This window comes from Anticarsia gemmatalis, chromosome 18 (assembly GCF_050436995.1).
Source record: "Anticarsia gemmatalis isolate Benzon Research Colony breed Stoneville strain chromosome 18, ilAntGemm2 primary, whole genome shotgun sequence".
Taxonomy (NCBI): Eukaryota; Metazoa; Arthropoda; class Insecta; order Lepidoptera; family Erebidae; genus Anticarsia; species Anticarsia gemmatalis.
The window spans coordinates 8,604,257-8,630,493 of NC_134762.1; the positions used below are offsets into that span (position 1 = coordinate 8,604,257).

The following is a 26,237-nucleotide window of genomic DNA, read 5'->3' on the forward strand; positions in this document are numbered from 1 at the left end:
TTTGTGCTCAATAAGATGTTGATTGATTTTCTTAAGGTAAGTGCGACACGGGTTAGATTTTTTAAACGTGAAAAGAACTTTAATGTTGTAGGTACTGAAATCAGTGGCGGAAAGGCTAGTTTTATAGAAGGTGAAAAGAAAGGGTAGTTGTATAATGTGGGCACTAAAATTTTATTACGGAAAGCACAAATCTTTTATTAAAATTCATGTGGTGTCAAAGGAATCACGCATCTATGCCATTTTATATTTTTTGTGTGAAAATTCATCATTATCGTTGTATATTTGTCATATTTAATTTGTTAAAGAAAAGGTTACTGTAAAGACAGTCCTTGCACGAAAATTGTATGGCTTGCTTTGACCAAAAATATGATCATTAAAACGATTTATATGAAAGTACATTCTACATTTCTATCATGAAAGCAGTACGTAGAAGGACACAATTTGTTTTTATTCTGCGCCAGTGTCGACACAGACAGATGGCTGAACTAATTGCGAAGCTCCCTGTTATTAAGATAAAAGTAAATTGCATTGCTATATTCTGTTTATATTGTGAATGTACTGAGATTGCAGTTTTGATTAAATCACCAAATTGGTCTTACTTTTTGTTTGTGGTTACTCGAAAAATTTAGTTTTATGGTTCGATTACACATGGATACATATTTGTCATATTTATTTTCTCATCTTTTGTGACGAATTGTAAAAATACAACTATACATCTAATATATAAAATTTTCGCGTCACAGGTTTCGTTACCGTACTCCTCCGAAACGGCTTGACCGATTCTCATGAAATTTTGTGAGCATATTGGGTAGGACTGAGAATCGGCCAACATCTATTTTTCATGCATAATTATTTATTTATTTATTTACACTTTTTTTTAATTTTATGGCAAAACAACGTTTGCCAGGTCAGCTAGTTTTGTTATATGAGCTAGCACAAATACTTATTCCTTGTATGACAGACTGACTGCTTTTCCCTTGATAGAACAAATTAAATCCATCCTTCATAATGCAGATATCATATTATACTTTCTCTAATCTTTTCTTGTCGGATGAGCGCAATAAAGATGTTACACTTGAGTACTAAGAAATTTCATAAAAACACCAATTCGATTTATTTCAACACATAATAATATTGGTACTAGAAATAATCTGAGACTACACATTTTCTAAAGGTAATACGAGTTTCTAAGCAGTCTGGAGTTATATAGCCGTGAAATACTTCGTGCGTATATAATATTTATATAAATAGTGCTCCACTTATTTCAATAGTTTTGCTAGCTAAGTTTGGATGTATTGAGAGAAAATTAGCTTGTCAACACAATTGCAAATACACCCAAAAAGTAGCTTCTTTGTACCCATATAATATATTACTCAAAACTGTCCAGCGCCATTGGCAATATTGGTTACCTATTAATCCCCGATTTTTACTTATATGGGTCAAGGTCTAAGGTTTATGAAAGGTCTGTATTGTATAACTTGATTAATGATTCGTGATTTATGACGCTAAAACGCAGTGTGGCTTAAAATGATTTATCGTATGTGGTACTATGATTTATAACACTTTCAATACAAGCCTGTTACACTCATTGGTCGGTAAACGATCGGTATGGCTCAATAAACTTCATTGTAGTCTGATAGATTACCGGTTCGGAATGAAGGAAAAATGTTTTGCAATTGCGTCATACGGAGGTCACGTCAAAAGCTTTTTGTTAAAAAGGCAACTCCCGCACTACGAATTGTGAAGCGGGGACTTTTGCAAACATGCATACAACGGGAACAAAGTACAGCCAGACCCGAAACGTGGCGTGGTGACCACCTTAACCACTATGCCACGCAACAAACTACAAAGTTGTCCTTAGTTGAAAATGCACACTTAACCAGGAAATTTATTTTGTAACTACGTAAAGTCTACATTGTACGAGCAACATCATCTGTAGCACAGATCACTAAGCCTATAAATTAAATGGCCAAATATCGACCGCGCGTGCTTTTGAACTGTGACTACGGTTGTCATGTGCAGATTATGCAGCAATGCATAGTAAATTTTATATAGTTAAAGAATGGTTACGTAGATATTTATATAAGCTTATACGGAACATTGAACTTTCTACCAAATATGAACTGGGGTATGCATTCCTTAAAAAAAACTTTTACAATTCAAACGGGCGAAAATTGTAATGTAAATCTCGATGATTTAGCTGAATTATATCAAATCTGGTCCGTTATCCAACTAAAATGGAAAATATAAACAGTAAAGTTGAGATTTCGTATGAAGATTTCTTAGGAAGTGTAGAAAAGCACTTAAAGAGTAGATTTGTAGGGGATGAAATTCCACATGGTTAAAGCCGTGGGCAGAAAGCAAGATAATAATGTTATGTTTCACCACATTAAGAGTAAAGGAGAAGCGTATTTACAAGTTAGGAACCATGTTGGTATTTACTAAAGTTGTGTACAAATACCAGAAGGTTCTATTTCAACAAGACAAACTTGAATCCCCTGTTGACTTCGAAAACTTTTGCGGTTTACCTACATGTAGTAAACATGTTGATATTATAACAAACTAATGTTAAAGGATTATAACATATGCTATTAAACTTTTGTAATAAGTAAATAAATTTTATTTCTAACCTTTAAACTCTCGTGTTGCATGATTAATGTATAATAGAATACGGGAATTAACGCGAACACGCATTTTACCTTAAAGCCTGCGACGCCGTGGTCGCAGGCTGACTTCGTATGACAGTCAGCCTGCGACCACGGCGAGTGCTGCGACTGCGTCGAAACTTTAGGCATTTTAAGGTAAAATGCGTGTTCGCGTTAATTGCCGTATTTTATTATGCATTAGATTTTATTTCTGTCCCACTGCTGGACAAAGGTCTCCTCCCGTAATCAGGGATACCTTAAGTCTATCACCTATTTACATCTCTTATTCCTGTTTTCTGAGTTGTAGTAGTAGGTTCGGTAGTTTATCAGTGCCATTGTAGTAGTGGTATAAACAAGGGTTTGATATTAATAGATAGCCGTACAAAATTCCGTGGTGCAGTGGTTAAGGTGATAACCACTGTGTCAGAAGGTTGTGGCTTCGGTTCCCACACGTAACAAATATCACTTTTGTTTGCCTTAACAACTGAAAGTCATTGTGTTTGTTGTACGGTGATTGCATAGAAAAGTACGAAATAAGACATTTGAAAAAGGATTGAATACCTGATTACACGTAACAAAATCTAGGAACATTTGGTATACTTACCGATATTAGTATTTATTTAAAGTACTAATTATAAATAGCTGACCCGCGCAACTTCGCTTGCGTCACTTAAGAGAGAATGGGTCAAAATTTTTCCCGTTTGTGTAACATTTTTTACTCGTACTCTGCTCTTATTGGTCCTAGCGTGATGATATAGACTATAGCCTACCTCGATAAATGGGCTATCTCAAATCAATCAATCAAACACTGAAAGAATTTTTCAAATCGAACTCTTCAGCTTTATAATATTAATATAGATATAATCATATAACCAACATTACGAGCTATAAAAAGGGTAATAAGAGCTGCATTAAGTGGCTTTTCTAAAAATAGCTTCCCTCTACGTCATTTCGTAGCAGTCGTAGCGTTCGTAGCCAATTAGCTACGAACTTCTGAGCCCTCAATAAGTGTACTATGACATACCCCCCTAATTGTGGTATTATATTTCAATATAATAAGGGTTTTTATACAAATATACATGTGTATATACCGGTTGAGAATAAAATAGCCAATGTTTTATATATATTTATGCGAAGTTTTTCGCGTATTTTGTAATTTTAAAAAGGTACAGTCTAGTTGAGCCCGTAACTGATTAATTAAACAAAATTTATTAGAACATACCTCTTTATGGTTTTAAAGCTAAGACATAATACGATTTTTTTTATATGGCTTTTCTTGAGTTTTGCTCTATGTTATACTCGTATTTTTAGATAATAGCTGAATAAGACATTGCTCAGATATTTCAAACATATTTCAAAAATCTAAACCTAAAAAAATATTTGAAATTTTCTCATAAGACCTCACAATTTTCCATCAACACTTGTGACGTCATGTGACATAGGGTTGCCTGTTTACGCGTCCTATCAGTTGCCTTTTAGGGTTGACACTATCTTTCAGCGTTGTCACGACGATAGTCTATATTGTTAGTAGAAATTGACAAGGGTTGAAAAATTGAGGGCGAAACAACCCGTACGGTTCGGCCGATTATATGACACAAAATTCATTTATAGGGTGTTGCCTTTTCCGGAATTAGTTTTCGGTGACGCTATTTTTGTTGGGTGTTGTATGGTTGAAATAAGGGTTGATCTTTTGTTGTTTTTTTTGTAACAAAATATAAGTAGGAGGCGTATTTTTTGGGTATCATAAAGCTAATAATATTGAGTCAGTTTGATAGGCTGATAATCTGCGTTATATACTAAGACAATGATCAAAATTGATTCGTTGTCGGAAATACCTGCTACTAATAATAACATAGGTTTTTATGAGAACTTTTTGTTCTATGCGGAAAGGGACCCCGCAGCCGCAAATTATTTAATCACTATGCCACGGCCTCATGATATTAAATCATTACTTTAGATTTATTTCTATTTTCTTAATTACTGAAATTAAAGATAGCTGCCATATCTTCCTAAACACACTGTTTTAATTCTATCATATATACATAAATAAAAATATTTGCTATCAACCATTTTGTTATTTACGACAACTATTTGAATAAAAAATATCTACTGGATTTATATCGGGAGAACGAGGAGGCCATAAAATTGTACCACTGCGTCCGATCCATCTGCGAGGATATTCTTCGTTCAAATAAAAATTACATTTTTAATGGCAAGAAAAATGGCAAGTATTATACCATTTTAAAATCTTGATTAAATGCGCCAACTTTTGAAATAACTTGCCAAGGGTAGTGTAGTACATTTTTTTTTCAGTATGAAGTGTCAAAGTTGACTAACGATATTTTTTGAGAAAGATGACTCACTAAAACTTAAGTTTTTTTATTAAATTAACGATGTTTTGTGCATTAATTTGATATACGATTAATAGCATATTTAATTAAGATCATGGAATTCAAAAACACACAGCGAAATTGTGACATTGGTGATCACAGGACTTGAAAATGCGACCAAGGGTGTGAAATTTCAACTTTTTTGAAAAGTGTCTATTATTGCTGAACTAAGTGATATGGATTTTTTTTTCCTATAACCGGTATGACTTGGCCTTTCATCCTGTCTCGGATTATCGTTGAGTTTTGGGACACCCTGTATATATAATTCTCTGTAAGCAGATTAGTAAAAATTATGCTTGAGTAACATACTTTTTTACCAAATCGTGTTTGGATTAGTAGTACCATAATTATATAGCCCCGGAATCCCAGATATTTGAAATTTACAAGTAGAATTTATATAATATTTGCTTATGAAATTTATATGTGCTTTGATTCATATCATTTATTGTATAATAAGCGTCTTAATTAAAGTAATAATAATATATGCTGCAATAAAGCCATGTTTTTATACTAAGAGCGTAAAGATGAGCAACATAGTTCACATTATAAGACGCTCCGGTACGCGCACCTCTTGCAACTAATTTTGTTAAAATATGCTTGTTTGTGTATGTTGCAGAGCAATAAAGAAAATATTATGCAAAATCAACGACTTTTCTAGTTATTCTTAGCTCTTTTTCAGTTACAACTCACAAATGTAACTGTAATTAAATAAACTTTGCTCAAATAATCAACTAAAATATAGGCGTCAGAACTTTGACTGCCAATATCAGTAAACTCAAATGGAATTTTACCAGCTTAGTAATTATTTTAGAAATTTCATTCCACTTAAAAGTAGATATAGACTTAAAAATTTTAAGCAGTAACAATAAATGTATGACATAAAATCTGTTTCAGCCGTAGTTATTTTCTGTTCTTAATATCTGTCTTCTAGACGTTTCATAAAATCATTATTCCCCACTCTACCTACAACATGATCCTACAAGACTTTCCAGGCAGTGTTCGCCTCGCGAGTAAATAACCTGATGAACTTCACATAACCGTTATCCGCTCGTTGTTGCGTCGTGTACTTCATTATGTATAAAGTATAATACTACCGTATACAGAGCTAGGTGAGATAAAACTAGATTAAAAAATGTATGTACAGTTCAGTAAAATATTGTATAGTGTAAAAATAAGTTGTGTTATTATTTATAATGTTGAAATTAATCGATAGCACCCAAAGAAATAAAAAGAGCAGAAGATAAATAATTAAGATTTACGTAAAATAATTCTTTGTTTTAAATTCATGAGTTTAACAAATACTTATTTCCGCGGGACAACTAACGACTGCTGCACTGTCGATAGAACATAGTTCTTCTCACAGATACTAGATGGCGTGAGCTGTCCTTAAGTTTGAGAAGTAATAAAGATTTCTATAAAAACGTTTACTTATGTTTTTTTATTCACAATATTCTACCTTTTAGAATTTTGAAAGCAGTTAAATAATTGCAACTTATACTGTAACGTAGTTAAATCGAAAAAACACATTTCTATAAATGTACATTTGCGATTGTGCTTGTATACAAGCAAAGCATATTAGTTCCTATATCATCAAGAACAATTTGAATACACGTGTCTTTCCTATGAATAATTACTAAGACTTGACTAAGCTTCATAAACTCCTATTTGTTTGATGTAATCTTTGAACCGTAGCACGCCTACGTCGTAGCCTTCGTAGCATTTCTGTAGCTTCGTAGTGCGTAGCATTTCCTTTGTTTTATTTACCAGTAGGGTTGTTAATTAAGTCTTGTATGACGCATTACATGTGCAATATGTTGTGTAGTGCCGTAAGATGGCCTTCAAGTGGAGGGAAGTTGATTGGATGCTTGTCGAAGAAAAAAAGTGTGGTATGACGATTTGGTATAAGTCTTTAGTGAATTTAATTAGTATTGGTAATAGGGACTACAGCAAAATTGAGGCTTTTGCCCACAAACCAACGGTCAAATAATAAATAGTCAAAAAATTATAGTATCCTTTTTTAGGAAGAAATTTTAATGTTATTGTATATAAATTTTAAGATTTTTTTTTGTCCCCCTTTATTTCCTTGATGTACTTTATGCTAAAAAGAGGTAGTAATTGTATGTCAGAAATTAGAATTTAATTATTTTCAACCCACTCATTATTAAGTATAATGATATATTAACGAGAAAGTTCAATTATTAATTAATTATCACCCTATTTTATATTGTAATATACTTTAGCTTCATATTTCAATTAACACGTTATCACCGTTAAATATAAAATACAAAGGACGAAAATTTCAGTGAAAATTGACAACAACTCATATTTAGTGTAGTGAAAAAGAAGCAGGTTGTATTTTCAGGCTTCGCTTTTAATAATTTGAAACGCGAGGCCTAAATATAATTAAATTTCCTACATTATAGGAAATTGAATTTTTCTAAATGTCAGATAACAACTTGACATTTATCTTGACAGTTATTATTAGATAATGTTTAGTTATTTGAAATATTACTTTTTTAATAATATTTTATTTACGTGACCTATAGAAATGTATATTTTGATATTAATATTGGAGAATGCTTATTATATTTTGAAGGCATCAAATTAAGTTCTCAGTTTCTGAAAGACTGATCAATGTGTAAAATTAGATATTATAATTTAACAGTCTGTCAAATCGTAATCCATTCATAATTTGGGCCACTGAAAAAAAAAATATTAATGACATATCATTTGTCAAAACAATCGTAGTCAAATATAAAACCATAGTGAATCAAGAACCTAAATAAAAATAGACCATAGAATGCAACAACTATACGCGTGGGAATCAAACCCACAACTAGGATGAGAATCACCTAAACCGCAGCGGCAAGAATGTCGTCAAATTATTTAAAGAAATTAACACAAATGTGTTTTTATTTATTCCTTTATTGTAACTTATTAAATATAGATTACTATACAAACTACTATACACATTACATGCTTTAAAATGCGATTTATTCAAGAGAATTCAATTATCTTCGGTACAAGAGCAACAAGCCATAAATTATTAAAGCACGCAAATTCGTGAACGCGCGTTTCACATGACAGCCGCTGCGATTCGGCGAATTCTTAACATGAAATCAAAGGGAGGTATTCCTTGAGGAATCCGGACAATTTGGAGAGTGCGTCAGTGTGGCGGCTGTCCGCGCTCTGTCCTTTGTCAAACGTCCCTGTTGGATACTTTGAGATATGTCAACGCGAACGTGTTGTGTCTCTTGTGTTTTTTTGTTTGTTACGTGTTTTATGTGTTTGAGAAGGTGTTTATAATTATAGGTATTTGTAGTAGATAATGGATTTAAGATATTTTTTGGAAGCGAATTTACTATAAATTACCGTAATAAATATGAAACTTGGCACTATTGCGAGAATAACAGTAAATATAATTAACCACCTATTAGGTATTTAGGTAGACAGCACCATCATATAATGATCTTAGCTTAGTAATATGATTATTTAGCTTTCATTCATAAAGATGAAACCTAGACTGTCTTATAGCTAGCTTAGTTATGACTATTGACAATATTGTTGTTGTAAAGATTGTTAGTCTATGAATAGCTTAACCCAATTGCGATAGAATTCTGTAAGCATACACGCAGATTTTTTTAATATGTAAATACAAAACACTGTATACAAGTAGAGCCGCGTTATTTATCTTGTTTATTCACAAATGATCAATGATTTTTCCTTCTATTCGTACACATTCCACTAGATACCTAATTATGATACGTATTTCAACTTATAAAGGCAATGCTTTTCTTAATTAAACTAAGTAATTCAGGTACTTAACAAACTACTCGGAGCGCGAGTAGTTTTATACCTGAGTCCTAACTAATCCGGCTAAGTAGTTCTGAATGTGCCTTCAAGTTTTATTATAGAGTTCAGTAATATTAATAAAAATGATTTGTTATTATAACTCTGAAGTGGAAAAATAAGTGTTCATTTTGGTTATTAAATAATTAAGTTTAAACGTAACTACTTATTATTATAATATTTTTTTCCCGACTCAACCATTTTTTTATCGTTATAACTAAGATTTGCTTATCTTTAATGTTATTAGGTATTTGTATGATACACTTTGTGTGACTGTAGTGTTTAAGGTAGTAAGTGCACTGTTTTCTCTGCACCTGATGTCAAATAAATTTAAAATCTCGTATAAACAGGCATTTCAGAATCATCATGTTATATCAATCATCTATTTATTTTATGAATCTGTACATTTTTTAAAACAGTGTTGATGAGATGAATTGTAAGACTGTACAGGATGCATTGTATTTATAGCTTATTCTACTGACTCTATAAAATAATCAGTTGTCTGTCCATTATGATTAAAACAACTGTCTTAAACAAATGTCCATTAATATTACCTGCACGACAAGACATTCTCTAGACTCAACTGTCTGATAATTTCATTGATGATAGCACCGTCTATCAGTGGGACCAAGAAGCAATATGCATTAATTTGCATGTATAGTGTGTAGTCGCCGCACGCCGTCGACAGATGTCGTGTTGTGCGGGTGACAGCTCCCAGTAATTATACGGGCGTTTGGACTATGTACTACAGTGTTATACAGCCTTATATAGCACGATGAAATGTGCTTTCAACCGCTTTTGGAATTGGTTTTTTCATTTTTTTTTGGTGTAATGTTGTGGTAAGGATGTTCTGCTTGTAATAAAAGATGCTACGGGTTTAATTTTCGCATGAATCTAATTTAATTATAGAAAACGAATTGTCTTTTGTCTGTTTGTCTAGCTACATCGTGCGAAAAAAATCATACTTCAGTATAAGGGCAATATAAAATAAAAAAATGAGTATCATAACGTGACAATGCGAAAATATAAAATAAAAATTTTTGCTTGGTAAACCATGGTAAATAAATATCATCGTTTTGCAACCAAGGAAATAAACAACACCGCAGCAGAATTATATAAGATTTGCAAGACAAAACGTTGGCAGAAACAGGCGGGTACATAATTTATCATTTCATTCGCACATCCCTCAGTGAGCCGTAACAAAGATCGAGGCTTTCGCGGTCACCCCGGAACTACACCCGATGTGGTGTGAAAATACAACCTTATTGCTTTAGGAAATATACTTTTTATAGTCGATGAAAGAATATATTCATGTCTCTTTCTTTGATCGACGAAATAATACATCCTTATAACGCATAAAAAGTTAATTGTAAATGACGGAAAAAGCTTTCAGAGAACTCAATAATCCTTTGCATCCTTTAAGTACAAAATGTATATAGAGCAATAGTTCAAAACGAGGCTTTAGTTTTTTAAACACGTCTTCAGAGGCAAATCTATCAAAGTGTTTATTGTTAGTATGACAGACTGATTCTGAATTATAACCGGTTTTCATTAGTAGCATACAATATTCCGGCAGTAAGTATTTTAGAATGAATAAAGATATTTAAGTTATTACATGCCTCTATATTCTAGGCTATTAGTACTCAACCTTAAACAATTTATTAATACAATACAATAGTATACTTACAATAAGATATAAGAATCTATTGAAACTAAACGCAATATCACTTTACATCACTGAGTATTTCTCCAGGCGATATGCATTCTCTCGAGTTTACGACGTCAATTTATATCACAAAATTGAAAAATATTGAACTTCTCATCTATGTAAGTGCAGAACCAATTTTATTGCCTCATTTCATATGCAATTTTATTTGTCTGGTTATGACTGAGCTAGCTTACCAACAGAGTATGTAACCTGCCTCGATATGTCAAGCACCGCGATGTATTTCTTAAAAGACAACCCTTTCTATAAATTGTTACTATATCGCGAAGACTTTTATAAATAAACAAACAACGGACACTTAAAAAAGAAATCATAATTAAAATCAATCTTAATATCGTCAGTTTTCATACAAAAACCGCATCATAATTAAGTCTATTTGTTCCGGGCTTACAATATAAAAAACGGCACAGACAAAGTTACAACACCCTCTTTTGGCATTCATTATTGTAAAATGTATGTATAATAGTAAATATCAGCATTTAATGTAATAATATTACTACACTGTCAAAAACAGTTAACACAAACCACGCGTCATCTTCCATCTAACATTCAAATCAGAATCATTCAATCGCAAAACGCGGTAAGGAATCCTAACACTGTCGGACAAGCTCTTGAACAGGCACTGACCCCTCCTAGTCCAACATTCTTAGTGATCCAGTACTAGGAACAACGGAGCGCTGTCTGAGCTATTTGCACCGATATCTGGATGCTTGAAGGAAATAAATGGAATTGAGAATTGGTGGCGCGTGGAGAGATACTGTTTTCATTTAGATTGAAGATAATGCGGGGAATGTAATGTATTGTTGTTGGTGTAAATGTAAATAAATTCAAAATGTAAAATGTTAAAGTTTTCTTTTTTCATAAAAATTAGGTACACACGAATCTACACGCAGCTGGCGGAATTAGTAGTAGATAACAGTAGAGAAGTGACCGCGTTAAACAATTTTGTGTGCAGTAAAGATAGCGAGTACATATACAAACAAACCAAAAGAAACATAGAATAAAAATTCCTATTTTACCTATAGTAGGGAGAGACCAGAGAAAGCCACAATCTCATAAAATAAAGTCATTCTTTGTTTCTATGGGAGCGTTCAGAGACGAAATATTGCAACGATCTTTGCTACTGTTGTTATAAATTATTCAGTTTCATTTACTTTCCATACTACACTACTATGCACTTCAACCTTTAAGAAAACCATAATTTCCTGTGTATATAAACAAACATTTCAAATAAACAGAACTACGGAAATACACATCATTTCAGGTCACCAATCCCTATTGATGTTTGGTGGAACAATCTATATGTAACATACCCAATCGGTTTATTCTGATTAAGATGGTTCCTTTGATCATTTTCCTCAGCCGCTTCTCTTCGGTAGATCAATCAAATTCTTTTTATTCCATTTTCACGCCCCTATTACGCTATTTAATCTCCCAGATAAATGGAATTACAATTCACCGTGATAAGAGGATAAATATTTTTTGCTTTCGTCGAATAAAGTTGGACTGATTGTGGTTTGTGGGATTCAATGATTGAAAGCAAGTTAATCCGGAAAATACTAATGCATTTTCTATTGTTTGTCGGAAGAAGACTTACAAGGAGTTGAGTTATTAGGTTTCATTCAGTTATTTTCAATTTTACGAAATCTAGCATTCGATTATATTGGACTAACATAAATGAGGACACTTCTACCTATCTTTAGGTATAATATTCGTATTATATCATAAAAACAATTATGTAATAAAGAATCTTCTGCTCGTTACTGAGTCCGATAAGAAAGCTAGTTTATAAACAAAAAAAATCATCATAATTCGTTCAGTAGTTTTGATGTGAAAGAGCAACGAAAATACACGTATCCATTCTCACTAACTCCATCTCTATCTCATTAACAATTTTAGTAGAACTTATTGCACATTTATTTTAATAAACTCCAAAGAACAGATAAAACAAAAACTCAATGTAATCTATGCAAGTAAAACAGTAGAGCCTTTAAAATTTAACACAGGCCGTTTGGAAGGCCGCCAGCGTAAACTATGCAGTGTTGAGATAATAATTGTTATTACTAGACAGACTAGAATGGCCTAGAATGTTCTAGAATGTTTTAGAATATTCTCGTTTGTGTAAACTTTGAACTTTTGAGTTTAGATTTGTTCAGTTGTTTGCATAGCTTCTGATTTTATAATGTGAAAGTTTGTGTGTAACGATTTTCGTGTGTTTGTAATGTGCTTATGGCAAAAGTAAAGAAGATATTCGGATAGATTTCAGCGTAAATAATAGTTTTCAGACCCAATTATATTGAGATAGTTTTGTAAATTACTGCTAGTAATGCAACAATGGAAGATGTCATTTAACTATGGAATTTGGTTCGTAATAGAAGAAAATTATATTTATTTACTAAAGTTTCAATCCATATACCAATTTGAAACTTTTGGTTAAGCGTCTGACAACCTATCTGACAGATAAAACTACCACCTAGTAACATTACCGATACTTTTCGTAGAGTTACAAAACCATTTCTTTTAAGGTTTAAAAGGTAACCTAATTGCGTTAGAGGTTTCAAGAGAAATAGTCTATCAGATAATCCAATTCGTTTCAGATCTTACATAGATAACGTAGTTTCGTAGACGATCTAATTTACCAGGAATGTTGATGAAATTTTCTTTTTCAGACATAAAAAACAAAGCCTGTTTTTAGTGTAGTACTAACTAAAAACAAAATTACTACGTCTGTCTTTTTGTGCATGTTTTTTTGTTCATGTCAAATTAAATAATTTTCAGCTGTTGGTTTATTCTTTTTATCGATAAAAAAGCAATTTCCGATTCGTTCTTGGCCTATATTGTATGTTTGTATAATATACGGTTTTCTCAAAATAACAATCTAGATGGGAATCAATTTCTTATACAAAAGTATTTTCTATTAAATTACAGTAACGAATATTTTGAATGCGAATAAAGTGGCGAGAGAAGACTAGTTTGCAATAAGTATCTACATTGGTATTCCACATGAAAGATTACATATTACGGTAAGTAATCTTCGTTCACACAATGTAGAAGCAATTTATGAAATAAGATGTGTGAGAATCTTGAAGAATATTGGTTTGTAGATATTATTGGATGTGGGTTCTTTTAATCTTGTAATGTAGAATATTACGAAGGAATATTATACTTATTCAAAACGAATTAATGTAGTTGAGGAGATTAGTAATAAAATTATGTTATTTACTGAATTATTATTTAAGGACACACAATCCTTAAAATATATAAGTATACATATAAAAATGCATTCTTATATAAAGATGACGCAAACAAAAAACTTAGATATTCCTACGGGTATTTTAAGTCTTCAGTAGTCAGTGCTACAGAATTATTCAATCAATATTATTGCATATCATAAATTATGTATTGTAAACAACATAGTCACCAGTAAAATAATGTTCAAAGTAATAAAAATTACAATTTTATTATATCTGTAAAAATAAATAAGGCTTTGCCTACCCTATGTAAAAAAGGCGTAATTTTATGTATACCTCTGTATATATGTCATAAGGAAATATGTAAAAATATTTCGTATATTTAATACGAAATATTACATTTTCCATATTGCCTTTCACACATCATAATTTCATTTCATTTACCCACCTGTCGTATTTGAACTGTTGTAAAATTACCCTGATCTTTCCACACCGTGTGGAAATTAATAAAGTAAGCGTGACGAGGTATGTGGGCGGTAAAATGGCTGCCAAGAGCTCTTTACTTAATCATTCTTGCTTTTTTCTGACGGCTTAGCAAATTAAGTTCAATTTTCAAATGCTGTGAAGGTGTTAAAGGAATAAAATGTGGGAGTGGCTATTACAATACGTTTAGAAAATTATTGGTGGATGTAAATAGTTTTGGTAGAAGAAATATGAAACCCTGGTACTAAAATAGTCTATGTCACGAGGGACTCTATTTACGCGCTAGTCAAGAAATGATATTTATAGACTTTATGCTTCTTCTATAAAATGAAGTAGATGAAATAAAAGCAAGTACATCACTTCAAAATATGAGTAAATGTTCAATGTATATTAGATAAATGCAAATGTCTGTCCGTCTTTTATGCTTACGACTAACCCACTGGATCAGTTTTTATGAAATTTCGTATGGCGTTAGAAAAAGCCCCTGAGTTCATCGTAGCTTACGTTTTTTTAGCCAAAATTCCGCTATTAATACTCTCGCGACTTGTACACATAATATTATAATGAAATTATTAACTGGATTAAAAAATACGCCCGCTCCCACGGTCGATGAAATTCGATCGAAACGTCAGGAAGAAAAGGTAGGAAAAAGAAAAGGTAGGAAAAAAAAAACGTCAAAAAAGGGACTTACGGTACCATAGCCCTTAATTTTTAATTATGTTTAACACCCGTTGCATTATAATATTATTCCATTATTACTTCATCCAAATCACAGTCAAGCTAAAAGATTATGAAAATGAACTGCAAATAAACGTTCTACAATTAATATTTAAAAACTACATTATAATGTAACCCACAGAACAAGTACTAACTTTATTCACTAATGATGTTTTCAGAATATGGCACGTAATTCGCAATGTGCCGCGCGGTTGAAATCAGGGTAACTCGCTCAATTGACTCTAATACAGTTAGGCTTTGTACTGCTCTAGTTTGTGAAGAAATTAAGAGTTAGTTCTACTGAGATATGGACTATTGTGTGTGGTATAGACTATTGTTATAGCTCTAGTTTAGTTTTAAGGTCAGAACGAATGAAGACGTAGTAAAGTTTGCAAATATGTGGGTAGTTGAAAAGGTTATGTGAGGTCAAATTTTAAATGAATGATGTTTTGTGTTTGTTACAGTCTTGTGAAGTTCATAAAGTTAGCTTGCTTTGGGAATCTTTTTTGTAATTGTTATAAAGAAACCAAGTACATTGTGCGAAAACAGAGTACATTATCTATTTGAGTTACTTTACAGCCGTTTGCACTGTGTGATGTACAACTAAATTAAATCAATAAACACATATATTATATGCGTCGAAATCAGTCCAAAGGCTTTGGCTGTGAAAGAGTATTTATATAACTAGAATTATCTCGAAAGCCTCCACATAATACAGTTTTATCGTATTTAGAAACTCATATTGTATCAGTATTGATATAAACTCACTGCAGAATCTCAAAACTTTCTTCTCTCGTACGTCATATCCATTTTAATCAAATCGCATACAAAAAGAGCCAAACAGGTCGTGAATTAAACGAATTTGGACGGCATTATTGTGAGGGAGGAGGCATATTTTGAAATCCCCGTGACGTAACACCGGACCCCTACCAGAGAATAACGAGAACAGAACTACGAGTGTATTAACGAGAGAATATTCAATTCTTGAACTTAATCAAAATTTTGTTAAGGCTTAAAACATGATATATATGCATACTGCTTAGACAGACTATATGATAGATAATAATGTAAGTTGAAATTGTTATTTTGGCTTTATTTAACTGTACGTCATTTTTATTTGGCTAGACGTCATAATGATAAAAATACTTAGATTGGACGTGGAAAAGAGAAGAGAAGAGCAAAAAGAGCGAAAAGAGGGCCAATCACTTTGACAAAAAAGTTATGGTGAATGGTATTAAGATAATTTCTAAATTATTAAGTTTAACTTTCAAGTGTGTTTTCACTCTAAATATGAAATGATCCAATGTGGAGTACACTTCTATTACCATACAAAATTTCCTAACCAAAATACTAACCACTAACACAAGGGAGTCGAACACTTAAAACAGTATGAAGCTCACTCAAATAAAACACAATGCCCCGCCTGGGATATGAAGTTGAGGCTGCAGTCATTAGACTTTAGGCTTTTGTGCCGGTTCAGTGCACACTGGGATAATGTTACGAGAGACTCTGTAACGCGGGTAAAAACGCGCGGTTGAGCGAATTCTTGTTATGAATTTGTTTGGTAATATACGTATGTTCAATTGTGGTGGTAGAAAGGGTGTCATTTTGCCATGCAATATGCAGCAGTTAAGACAGAACATAGCTAGTTACTGGTATTTCCAATAGTTATAATAGTAGTAGTTGGTTGTATAATATATGATGTAAAAATGTAAAATAACTTTTATAGTGCGAGAATTATTCTTATTATGAGAGAATAATGGCTTGATACACACATTAAAGAATGCACATTATTCAAGCTCAGCTTTAAAAAGGCGCCTGTGTTTTCTATCGATAGTCGGATGAATAACGCACGTCCTGGATGTATTTTATTTTACACAAACTTGAACCCTATTACGTCAGCGTAGAGTCCATTATTCCATACAAAATTTTAGTGCCAAAAGACGCGTCATTTCAACCCAGTGCCAGTGTATCTTGAACCTAACCCTGTAATGGTTATGAGTATGGTACAAAACAGTTATAATTATGAGTGCTCGTAAATAGCCAGGAGAACGGTTAAATATACGACTGTGGGACTGAAAACTGTTTTGTTTTGTGGTTATGTTTCCGCCGCAAGATAATTATATTTGCGTCGCCTTTTTAGGGTTAAGGTGAATGAACTTGTTACACGTTAAGAATAAAAATGAATGGAGTATGTATATAACCGTACCAAATGTTCACTTCAGTACCTACCAAAAGTGTTGCGTTAACTGTAATGTATTGAAAAGTAAAACTTTATGAAGGTTTGTATGAAGTGTAGTCAATATTCTAGTTGAACAAGATGTACTGAAAACTGTATTTTGAGGTAACATTTTAAGTCAGCCTAATGTTAGCTAGAACGTCGATACTAAGCAATGGTATAGCAAAGTAAATCATGTTTAAATACACATACATACGAAAGCCTATTAATTCATAGTATAACTACTGGCTTAAACATTGAAACGACAATGTCAATCACACAAACAAAAATGTTTCCACGTTTTTTTTTCTGTAGTAAGCAGGTATAATCATTGGTAAGGGTGTTCTCATTCGATTTGACATCTGGCTTTAGCTCATCAGAAAGTTTTTATTAAACCCGCTGTAAGTTTGATTTATTGCTTTAGATTTCTAATAACACGACTCTTTTTGCCTTCTCATACCCGATTGATTTTATACCAATTACAAGTTTTGGGATACGGAGAATTATTGAAGCCCGTTTTAAGTATAAATTAAGTTAGTTACAGAAATTACGGCAGGTTTGTCGTCAAGCAGGATTTTATGAAATTAGGTAGTAAAGTTAAGATATAAATTAGATTGAAAGTTCTGAGGCAATATTTAGGCTAGCTTTGTGCAATGTGAAAGTCAAGTCTTGATTTTCGTAAAATAGTTAACCTTTTGAACTTTTTTCCAAACAAAGTCTTTTTCTTTTAAATTGGTTGATAAAGAACGAAAGTTTATTGATTGTCAAAAGTAAAAGTAAATTAAAATAAAAAACAACAGTTTTCGAATTGAATTGGAAATTGTCGTAACTCCTACGTATTTTCAAAAATATCAAGTAACATTTCAGTAGCAACAAACCAATTAATACAGCATCTTAGTTCAAACAATCGTATTGACAGACAGAATAGCTATCAAACAGAGAAACAGTCAGCTGATCAATGAGGTGTCTGCGCTAATTACTGTAGAGTAAATGTTTGCCGAGCCGGTGATTACCTGTTTATTGAGGTAGAAGCCTTTGTTGCGCGGTTTTGTACCTATTTACGTAAATACGGGTAATAGTGGTTTAGAGGGAAACCGACAATTAGTTGTGAAAGCTAGAAGCTGATAATAGAATATGGACTTTTATGTACTGGGTATTTGCTTAGTTTTCAATATTGTTAAGGTCTCTAAACCGGATAAAACGCTTGATTTTCTTTGTATTATACGAATAGAGATAGTCTATAAATATGTTGTATTTAAAGCTTGTTTTCTAGACATAAACCAAATGATAATGCTCTATCACTACGCGAGGCGTAATATCAACTGGTCAGTTGTTCAAATAACAACTCTAGTTAAGAATTGCTCATGTATGGCTACAAAAAACCCGAATTTAAATTATCATTGTTTCGATTTTAAATCAAACCCTTATTAATGCCGATAGTAGTAGTTCAATCTATGTTTTACCTGTACTAAAGATTTTTCATTTTAAAATGAAATGTTGAGTATTCGATCCCGTTTAAGAAATTTTACATTACAATATCATGTGTACAAGGTTCTTCAGTTTAAAATTGTTAGTACAACATAATACGCCAATTACTACCACACACTAAATCATCAGCAATCCGGTCAGTAGTCAGCGGAACAATACGTGTTGTTATTAAGCCGTCTGACCGAATCATGTCGTCATGCACACAGACATGACGTCTTGACACGTAATCTTCGCCGCGTCACGGATACGCGTATCTACGTCGAGTTGACGGTATCGCGGGGCGAATCAATCTAGGTGTTAAGGTGACTTTACATTGGTTACTGCATGTGGCAATACCAGCGAAGATTTAATAGCAGTAGTAAAATTGTTTTGGTTGGCCGAATATACAATTAAACTGATTGCTTATGTATTCGTCATGCACACAGACATGACGTCTTGACACGTAATCTTCGCCGCGTCACGGATACGCGTATCTACGTCGAGTTGACGTTATCGTGGAGCGAATCAATCTAGGTGTTAAGGTGATTTTACATTGGTACATGCATGTGGTTATACCAGATACCGAGGATAAAAGCTTAAATATATTTATACTACACTTGTAAGCTGAAAAACTGTCTGTCTGGAATGTTTTCACGACAAAAAAATATGGCTCAGTTTGAGCACTTTAGCGGCTAAACAGGGGATGAAACTCAGTACATGAAAAGTCTTTTTTCCGAAAATACAAGCATGAGTAAAATAGAATATGACGTTGACATAAAACCTGAACATATTTTCATTTCAGATTAATATTGCAAATTAATTTACAAAAATCAAAGAGTAAAACTTATCTTTTATACGTTGCCGAATATTTTCATATTCAAAATAAGCCGGTCAAATTCATAAACCTTATGTAAAAGGTTCTTATACCGAAGCAGTATGTAGGGCGGTCGTCCCACGGGAGCTCTCAGTATCATCTCCGTACCTCCCATCCCTGACAATATTCAAATTTCATTCGCACATGTGCAAATTGGCGGGTAACATATTTTTGACACGATATCTCTAAGGGCGTAGATGAATTCATTTAAATTCACGATACGGTTAATTAAATGCCTCAAAATGAGAAGATATTTCTGACATATTCACAATATTCATTCGTATATTTTCATTATTAAAGGAAAGTTCTTATGGATCTGTAAAATATAGTTGAATGTTATGATTAGTTGGCTATTTGATAGCAGTTTTGCAGTATTTGTTTAGGAGACGTAAATAGAATTGGAATCGTGTTGAGATGCTTATTTTATCGATCAAATCAAATCATAAAGTATATGATCAAGATTTTATGATGGAATTAAATAAAAAGTACTTATATAGTTTTTTGAACAAACCTACGTTTTTAAAATACTATTACAATTGTTCTTCCGATTACAGCTAATTTTAAAGAACGTTTTGTATTTTTGTGAAATATCTAATCGAATATTTTGTATTTACAAAGTACACGTATATTCGGTTATCCAAATATTAACAGACAGTAGTACAATTACCTACCAACTCAATATTCATAACCGCACATTAAAGTAAAATATACGACTATAACAAATTGCAGCAAATACATTGCGCGTCGAACTCTTGCCAACTTCTTAACTGCGAGGTCTGTTTGCTATAAACCCAGTGAGTGATACAATACTGCAATGCGATTGTTTTAATCAGCGAAGTTTCCGATACACATGAGAGCAAACTCGAGTGGATACGTCTGCGGTTAGAGAAAATCTTTAGGTTTTGTTTCTTGGATTTTATTCTTGTGGATTTTGTTCTGGTTTAGTTTTAAAGCTTTGTGTACTTACGAAAGTATTTCATAGTTGAAGATACTTTTATAAAATCGTCATACAAATTGAAGTTTTATGAGGAGCTTCTGTCCACGGTTAAGCTCGTGGCTTAGTTAACAACAGCCGCGCGGATCGATCTCTGAGGTTAAGCAACGCTTGCCGAGGTTGATTTGTGGATGGGTGACCATCTTATACATATCGAGTTCCTCCGTGTTTCGGAAGGCACGTTAAATTGTGGGTCCCGGCTGTCATTTTCGAAGATCTTTGTCAGTCGTTAACAGTAGTCAGAAGCTTGAAAGTCTGACAACCAGTCTTACCGAAGGGTACCGGGTTATCCCAGGTAACTGGGTTGTGGAGGTCAGATAGGCAGTCGCTCCATGTAAAACACTGGTATTCAGCTGCATCCGGTGAGACTGGAAGCCGACTCCAACATAGCTTGGAAAAAAGGCTAAGCTGATATAATTCTGTCCACGGTTAAGATAAATAGAGTTCAGTCTGCATACGGTTATATTTGTTCGTCTAAAATAATAAGAGAACTTCATATGTTTTGTATGATTACTGTTACACTAATGGACAACACTTGACTTCCGTAACGCGAACATGCTAAGTTGAAAGAATACCATTATTATAATAAGTATTAGTAGTATGTTGCAGCCATATTTGTATAAAATAAACGTATGAAAGATTGCGCTTTTCTAGTCATTCACACATGAGTGTACATATATCAACGATAAGTTTGCTAAACTAACTACAGTCAAGCCTTGTTCAAAACACGAGCAAATACAACAACCATTTTCCACTCTTTCTACAGTAAAAACTTTACCTCACCAAAATGTAAATCGTATCCAATCCCCTTTAAATTTCAGCAACAAGTTACATTAAGTTAAAAGTGTTGGCATTTTAAAAACCTTTAAAAAATGATTCATAAAATGTGGTACTACCCGCGCCCTGTTACCGCCTACGTTAAAAGTGGTTTTGTTCAACTTTTGTTCCGAGAAAATTGCTTGGAATAAAATTAGCTGGAACATTGTAGAATACCTGGTGTAACTACTTGTATTAAATTCTTGAAAGCATTTTTATGTTTAAAGGTGGTAGCGACTTGTGTAGATTGTTTTCAAAAACGTTACTTAGTTTTACTTAGTAACTACATTATTTATGATAGAGTTAGGTACGATACTGTTCAGAATAGGATAATAACAGTGAATTTATATATTTACCCTAACGCGTGTTGGCGACGGCAATTTGTGTGACTCGTAAAAAAGAAGATTATATGTTTCCAACAAATTACGAGGAGGTATAGCTTAATTACTAAATTTATCATCAATCATGTAGGATCTAGCCCTGCTACAGAAGCATAAAGTAAAAGGCAAGCGTTTAGCGCGATCAATTCTAGATTTCAGTTACAGTAGTCCACCGATAGCAACCAACAACAAAAGCAACAATTTTATTCGAGAAATCCTTTACGGAATTTCTACTGTCGCATGAATACCTTTAAATATTCGAATAGTAATAAAAAAGAAAAGTTAAGTACCCATTAAAATTATTAATAAAACGCGAAACTTTGTTTTTACTTTACATTGTACGTAAAAATTAAACTACGTTTCAAAGACAGTCGTCGGTGTAAACCTTTATAAAGTGAACAAATGTTTGACATAACTTTGTCCCGAGCTGTGAATTATGTCGCTACACAACTATGCGCTTTATTAGTTTACTTATTTACTGTGTTAGCTATCTTGCTTAACGTGTTGTTCGTATTTCGTGGCGAATACTGTGAAATTTTGTCTCAAGAAAGATTGGCATGATCTTAATAGTGAACAACAATTTAGATTGCCTCCGTAGCGCAGTGGTTTAGCTCGCCATGCCGCTACCATCGCGTCGGGAGGTCGGGTGTTAAGTCCCAAATTTATTTGCGCGATCCATAAATAATTGTTTCGGGTCTGGTTGTGCTTTGTGTCCGTTGTTTGTATGCTTGGAAAAGTCCTTAGGACACAAGAGCAATGATTTTTAGTGGGAATCGAACTCAGGATCTTCCGACGCAATAGTGGCGGCGTGGTGACCTTCACCACCGCGGTACAAAGACCAAGAGTAGAGTAGGTAACATACCTGTCTCAGTTCCGTAGCCAGTTCGATCACCAACTGACTCTGATGTCTTTCAAAGTCCCGCGTTACTGTTGTCTCATATGGACCTGAAATTATTTGAATAATGGTTTTTAGTGTGATAAAATAATTAATTAAACCCATTGAAAGAATATAGTACCACAGTAATGCGAGTAGTTTTACTTTACTTAATTTAGTAGTTTTTTTTGTTAAAATTACTCACAGTAAAACTACTCACAGTTACACAATTATCCCATAAATTAAACTACTAAAAACTAAATACTATACCCGGGCCATTTCAAACGTGCGAACTAAGTCATGTCATTTTATCGAAGTCTCTCGCTCGCACTCATTGTCACATTCATTTCATTCTTCTGATTATTTATTTATTTATTAAGGACAACTTAAAAAAAACATACACTAGTAAAAGGTTTACAAACATGTTTCACAATTTTAGCTTAGAGCTGTTTTACTTAAAAGTTGCCACGGCATGCAGTGGGACAGTTTCATCAACGAAGTATTTATATTATACAAATACTTAAAAAGAATACTAAAAATAAAGCAAAAATACATAATATCTAAATTAAACTAAACATTAAACTTCACATTAAACTATTTAAATTATATTTAAACTAAAAAAAAAGCTGTAATATGTATTTTTATGAGACATAGAATAACACAGATATATTGTACACATTATTTTTCTGTTAAATTATGCACAAAGTTTCACATGGTTGCGTACAGAACGTGATCGACGTAGTTAGCACGTTTGCAGCAGCCTAATTATAACAAAATCAAATTACCTTCAAAAGAATGTATAACAAATATCCAAGTGATAGTCCACATCACTAAAAACGTGGTCAGGCCGAGTTGGCACAAAATACATCGGATGAGCACCGAATACACTGACTCCTCGGGGAGTTTTGGTAGTGGGTAGAATCTGAGCCACTCGCACGCCACCTAGGGACCACATTCAATTTACTGAAACTTGTCTCAAAGTCTACTAAAATGCTTGATTTTCGGTAGAGAATTTCGCTATTGAAAATTTTCGTGAACGGGAAATGTAATTTTAGTTCTTTGAGTTAGTAATTTCTGATGGGGTAATGACATATTGTAGTACAAATTGTAATTAAACTAAACAAATTGCCTCGATTTAGGAAAGTTAACCACATAATATCTAGGTATAGACGTATTTTGGGTATAAAATCTAAGCCATGATTTTGGCAGAAGTGCTGATAATTTTATTATTTGTGCAAATAAACACTAATATCGTTATGCTCGTTTTTTTGCATGTTTGAGTACCAAAAGTAATATCGATGCTGGAGTTAAACGGTTGTTAATACATTTTGGTTTTGCAGCGTTGTTAACACCCTTGGTTCACACGGTAAAGTGCAGTACTAGGAGTTTGATTGTAGTTCCAAGATCTGTACTGTCAGCAGTTCGCGTAAGGACTCAAATTACGTAAGAAACAATGCACACTGTTGTTAAAGCAATTGTCTACAAGTGAACCTTCCCGTACATCGATTAAAACTTGTAAATGGATTGAAGAAACATCAACTCTAATAGTTACTAAACAAGAATCATTACTGCAACACCTGAAGTCGTTTTTAACTGTCGTATATGAAATTTCCTTATTAATGATGCAACGTACTCTTATCAACATTGTTTTTTATTTATTTTATCCTATGGTTAGTGTATAGTGTATAAGCCAAATTTAGACTTGGCCTAACGACTAATATCTTAACTGACAACAACCAGGACTGCTTTTTGCCCTCAACTCACATATTACTCTGGAATGAAACGGTCCTCCATCTATGGAATGACCGCGCCAAGCGTTGCTTACTCCACAGTTCAGTGTATACCAGCGCTAGCCACGAACTTGGCATACAACGGTCTCTACTTAGTTGTTGGACGATATTTTTGCAAACATGATAATAATAATAATAATAAGCCCGCAGGGCACCTTGAGGTGAGGTGACGGGGAGTAGCGACCCCGCGGTACCTGAGTGCTCCAGGGGGAAGTCACCCTTCCTCATCTCCGGCTTGCCTTAGTTGGCTGGTCGGAGTGAAAACTGACGAGGAAGCGGTCCCCCGCCCCTGGCTTGCCTTCATTGGCCGTCCAGAGTGGAGTCGCAAGAGCAGAGCTCCCACTCTGTTCGGAGGACGGATGCTGAGCGTAAGATGGCTAGTGGGCCAGTGATGCCTGAGCCTAGCAAAGGCGCGTGAGCTGAGTTTAACGTCCAGCGAGGCCTCTCCGTCCTTCAGCCGCTCACGTCCCTGTTGCCCCCTTGTTGCTATTGATGCGACTTGTTTAGGGTGGCCCAGTTTGTGAGTTGGCAAGTCTCCGCCTGCCATTTTCACGTGTTTTCAACATTGTCGTCGGCAGGCGCCATAGCACCCGTAGTTCCCATATTTTCAATCCATCAGCACCTCATCCAATATAGACATACAATAGTAGTTTATTCCTGTAGTTATGTCATAGTTCCCCGCAGCCCGGTGATTGTCCTTGGGAGCATTTCATAGTGTTCACAGGGATAATCACCTGATTGTGACACCTTACATATTTTTTGCATATAAAAGCTGTCTAAATGGGCCTCTACGTGTTGGCTTCGGCCCCACGCACGCCTTTTAAAAGTCCGGGACTCTATAGTCCCGAGATGTTAAACAGACATACATAATAATAATAATAATAATCTTTATTTAACACAAAAAAAAAAAAAATACATACAGAGAGTTTGTAACAGATTTTTCATAAGTTTACTGTTTATTTTCGATTCTGTACAATAATAATACTCTACCTCTTAAGCTAGGGAAAACCTGTATTATAAGAGGTAGTTTGCGGTCAATAGCAACAAAAGAAAAAACAAACTGAAGTGGACTGTGTCACTCACACACTGATAGCTTTTTTGCTAGACAAAACATTCAAACAAAGTAAATCAAACTACCTACAACGGTCATAACTATCACCAAATCTAGACAAGTACTTACTTGTTTAATAACAACTTTATGATCAGCTTGTATCAATTTATTAGCTCTTTCTTCAACGTCCATTCCATTCACGTTATTCTCTCCTATCATTTTACGTCCCCTCAACCTTGGCTCCACATTAACTGGATTCTTCCAATGCAACACATCATGTACTTTGTTGTAACCTTCACAATTGTCACTTAAGAATAATCTTTTGGATATATTTCTTGGTTTCAACACGTCTCCGCAATGGTTTACAATACCTCGTTTGACAGTTACACCATGGCCATCTAGATTGAACGAGCTGTCAACAGAAATCAGCAATTTCGGTTTAATTTTATTCCGATTCTTCAATTTGTACAACGGTTTAACCAAAACGTTGTTTTTAAATTTCTCTTTGAGCGTGTTCTTCATGTTTTCGAGTGTGCTACTGAACATTTGATTGGAAACTGTTCCAAAAACTGTTTGTAGCGTGCTCGTTGAGTTTGTAATTAAAAGTTTGATGTAATTACACGGTGAAGTTATGCCTAATGCTAGTATCTGACTTGGAATGAAATTTGGTTCTGTGTTGAAAGGTATTCGGGCTAGAAGTTTATTTTTGTTGCACATTTTTAGCATTTTAGGTTAGCTTTAGACCCATGTCAGTGTTAAACTGTGAAAATAT

The 26,237-nt window shown here is 33.7% G+C and overlaps 1 protein-coding gene across 1 annotated transcript in view; it reads right to left on the reverse strand.

Moving 5' to 3' along the window:
- LOC142980773 (uncharacterized) overlaps window positions 1-25,987 on the reverse strand; it is a 33,848-nt gene extending 7,861 nt beyond the window's left edge. The window contains exons 1-3 of the mRNA XM_076126352.1: window positions 25,595-25,987; window positions 23,410-23,566; window positions 22,613-22,695 (exon numbers count right to left, since the gene is read on the reverse strand). Coding sequence (XP_075982467.1) covers window positions 22,613-22,695; window positions 23,410-23,566; window positions 25,595-25,987 — 633 coding nt within the window. The remainder of the gene's footprint in view (window positions 1-22,612; window positions 22,696-23,409; window positions 23,567-25,594) is intronic.
- Between the last annotated feature and the right edge of the window lie 250 nt (window positions 25,988-26,237).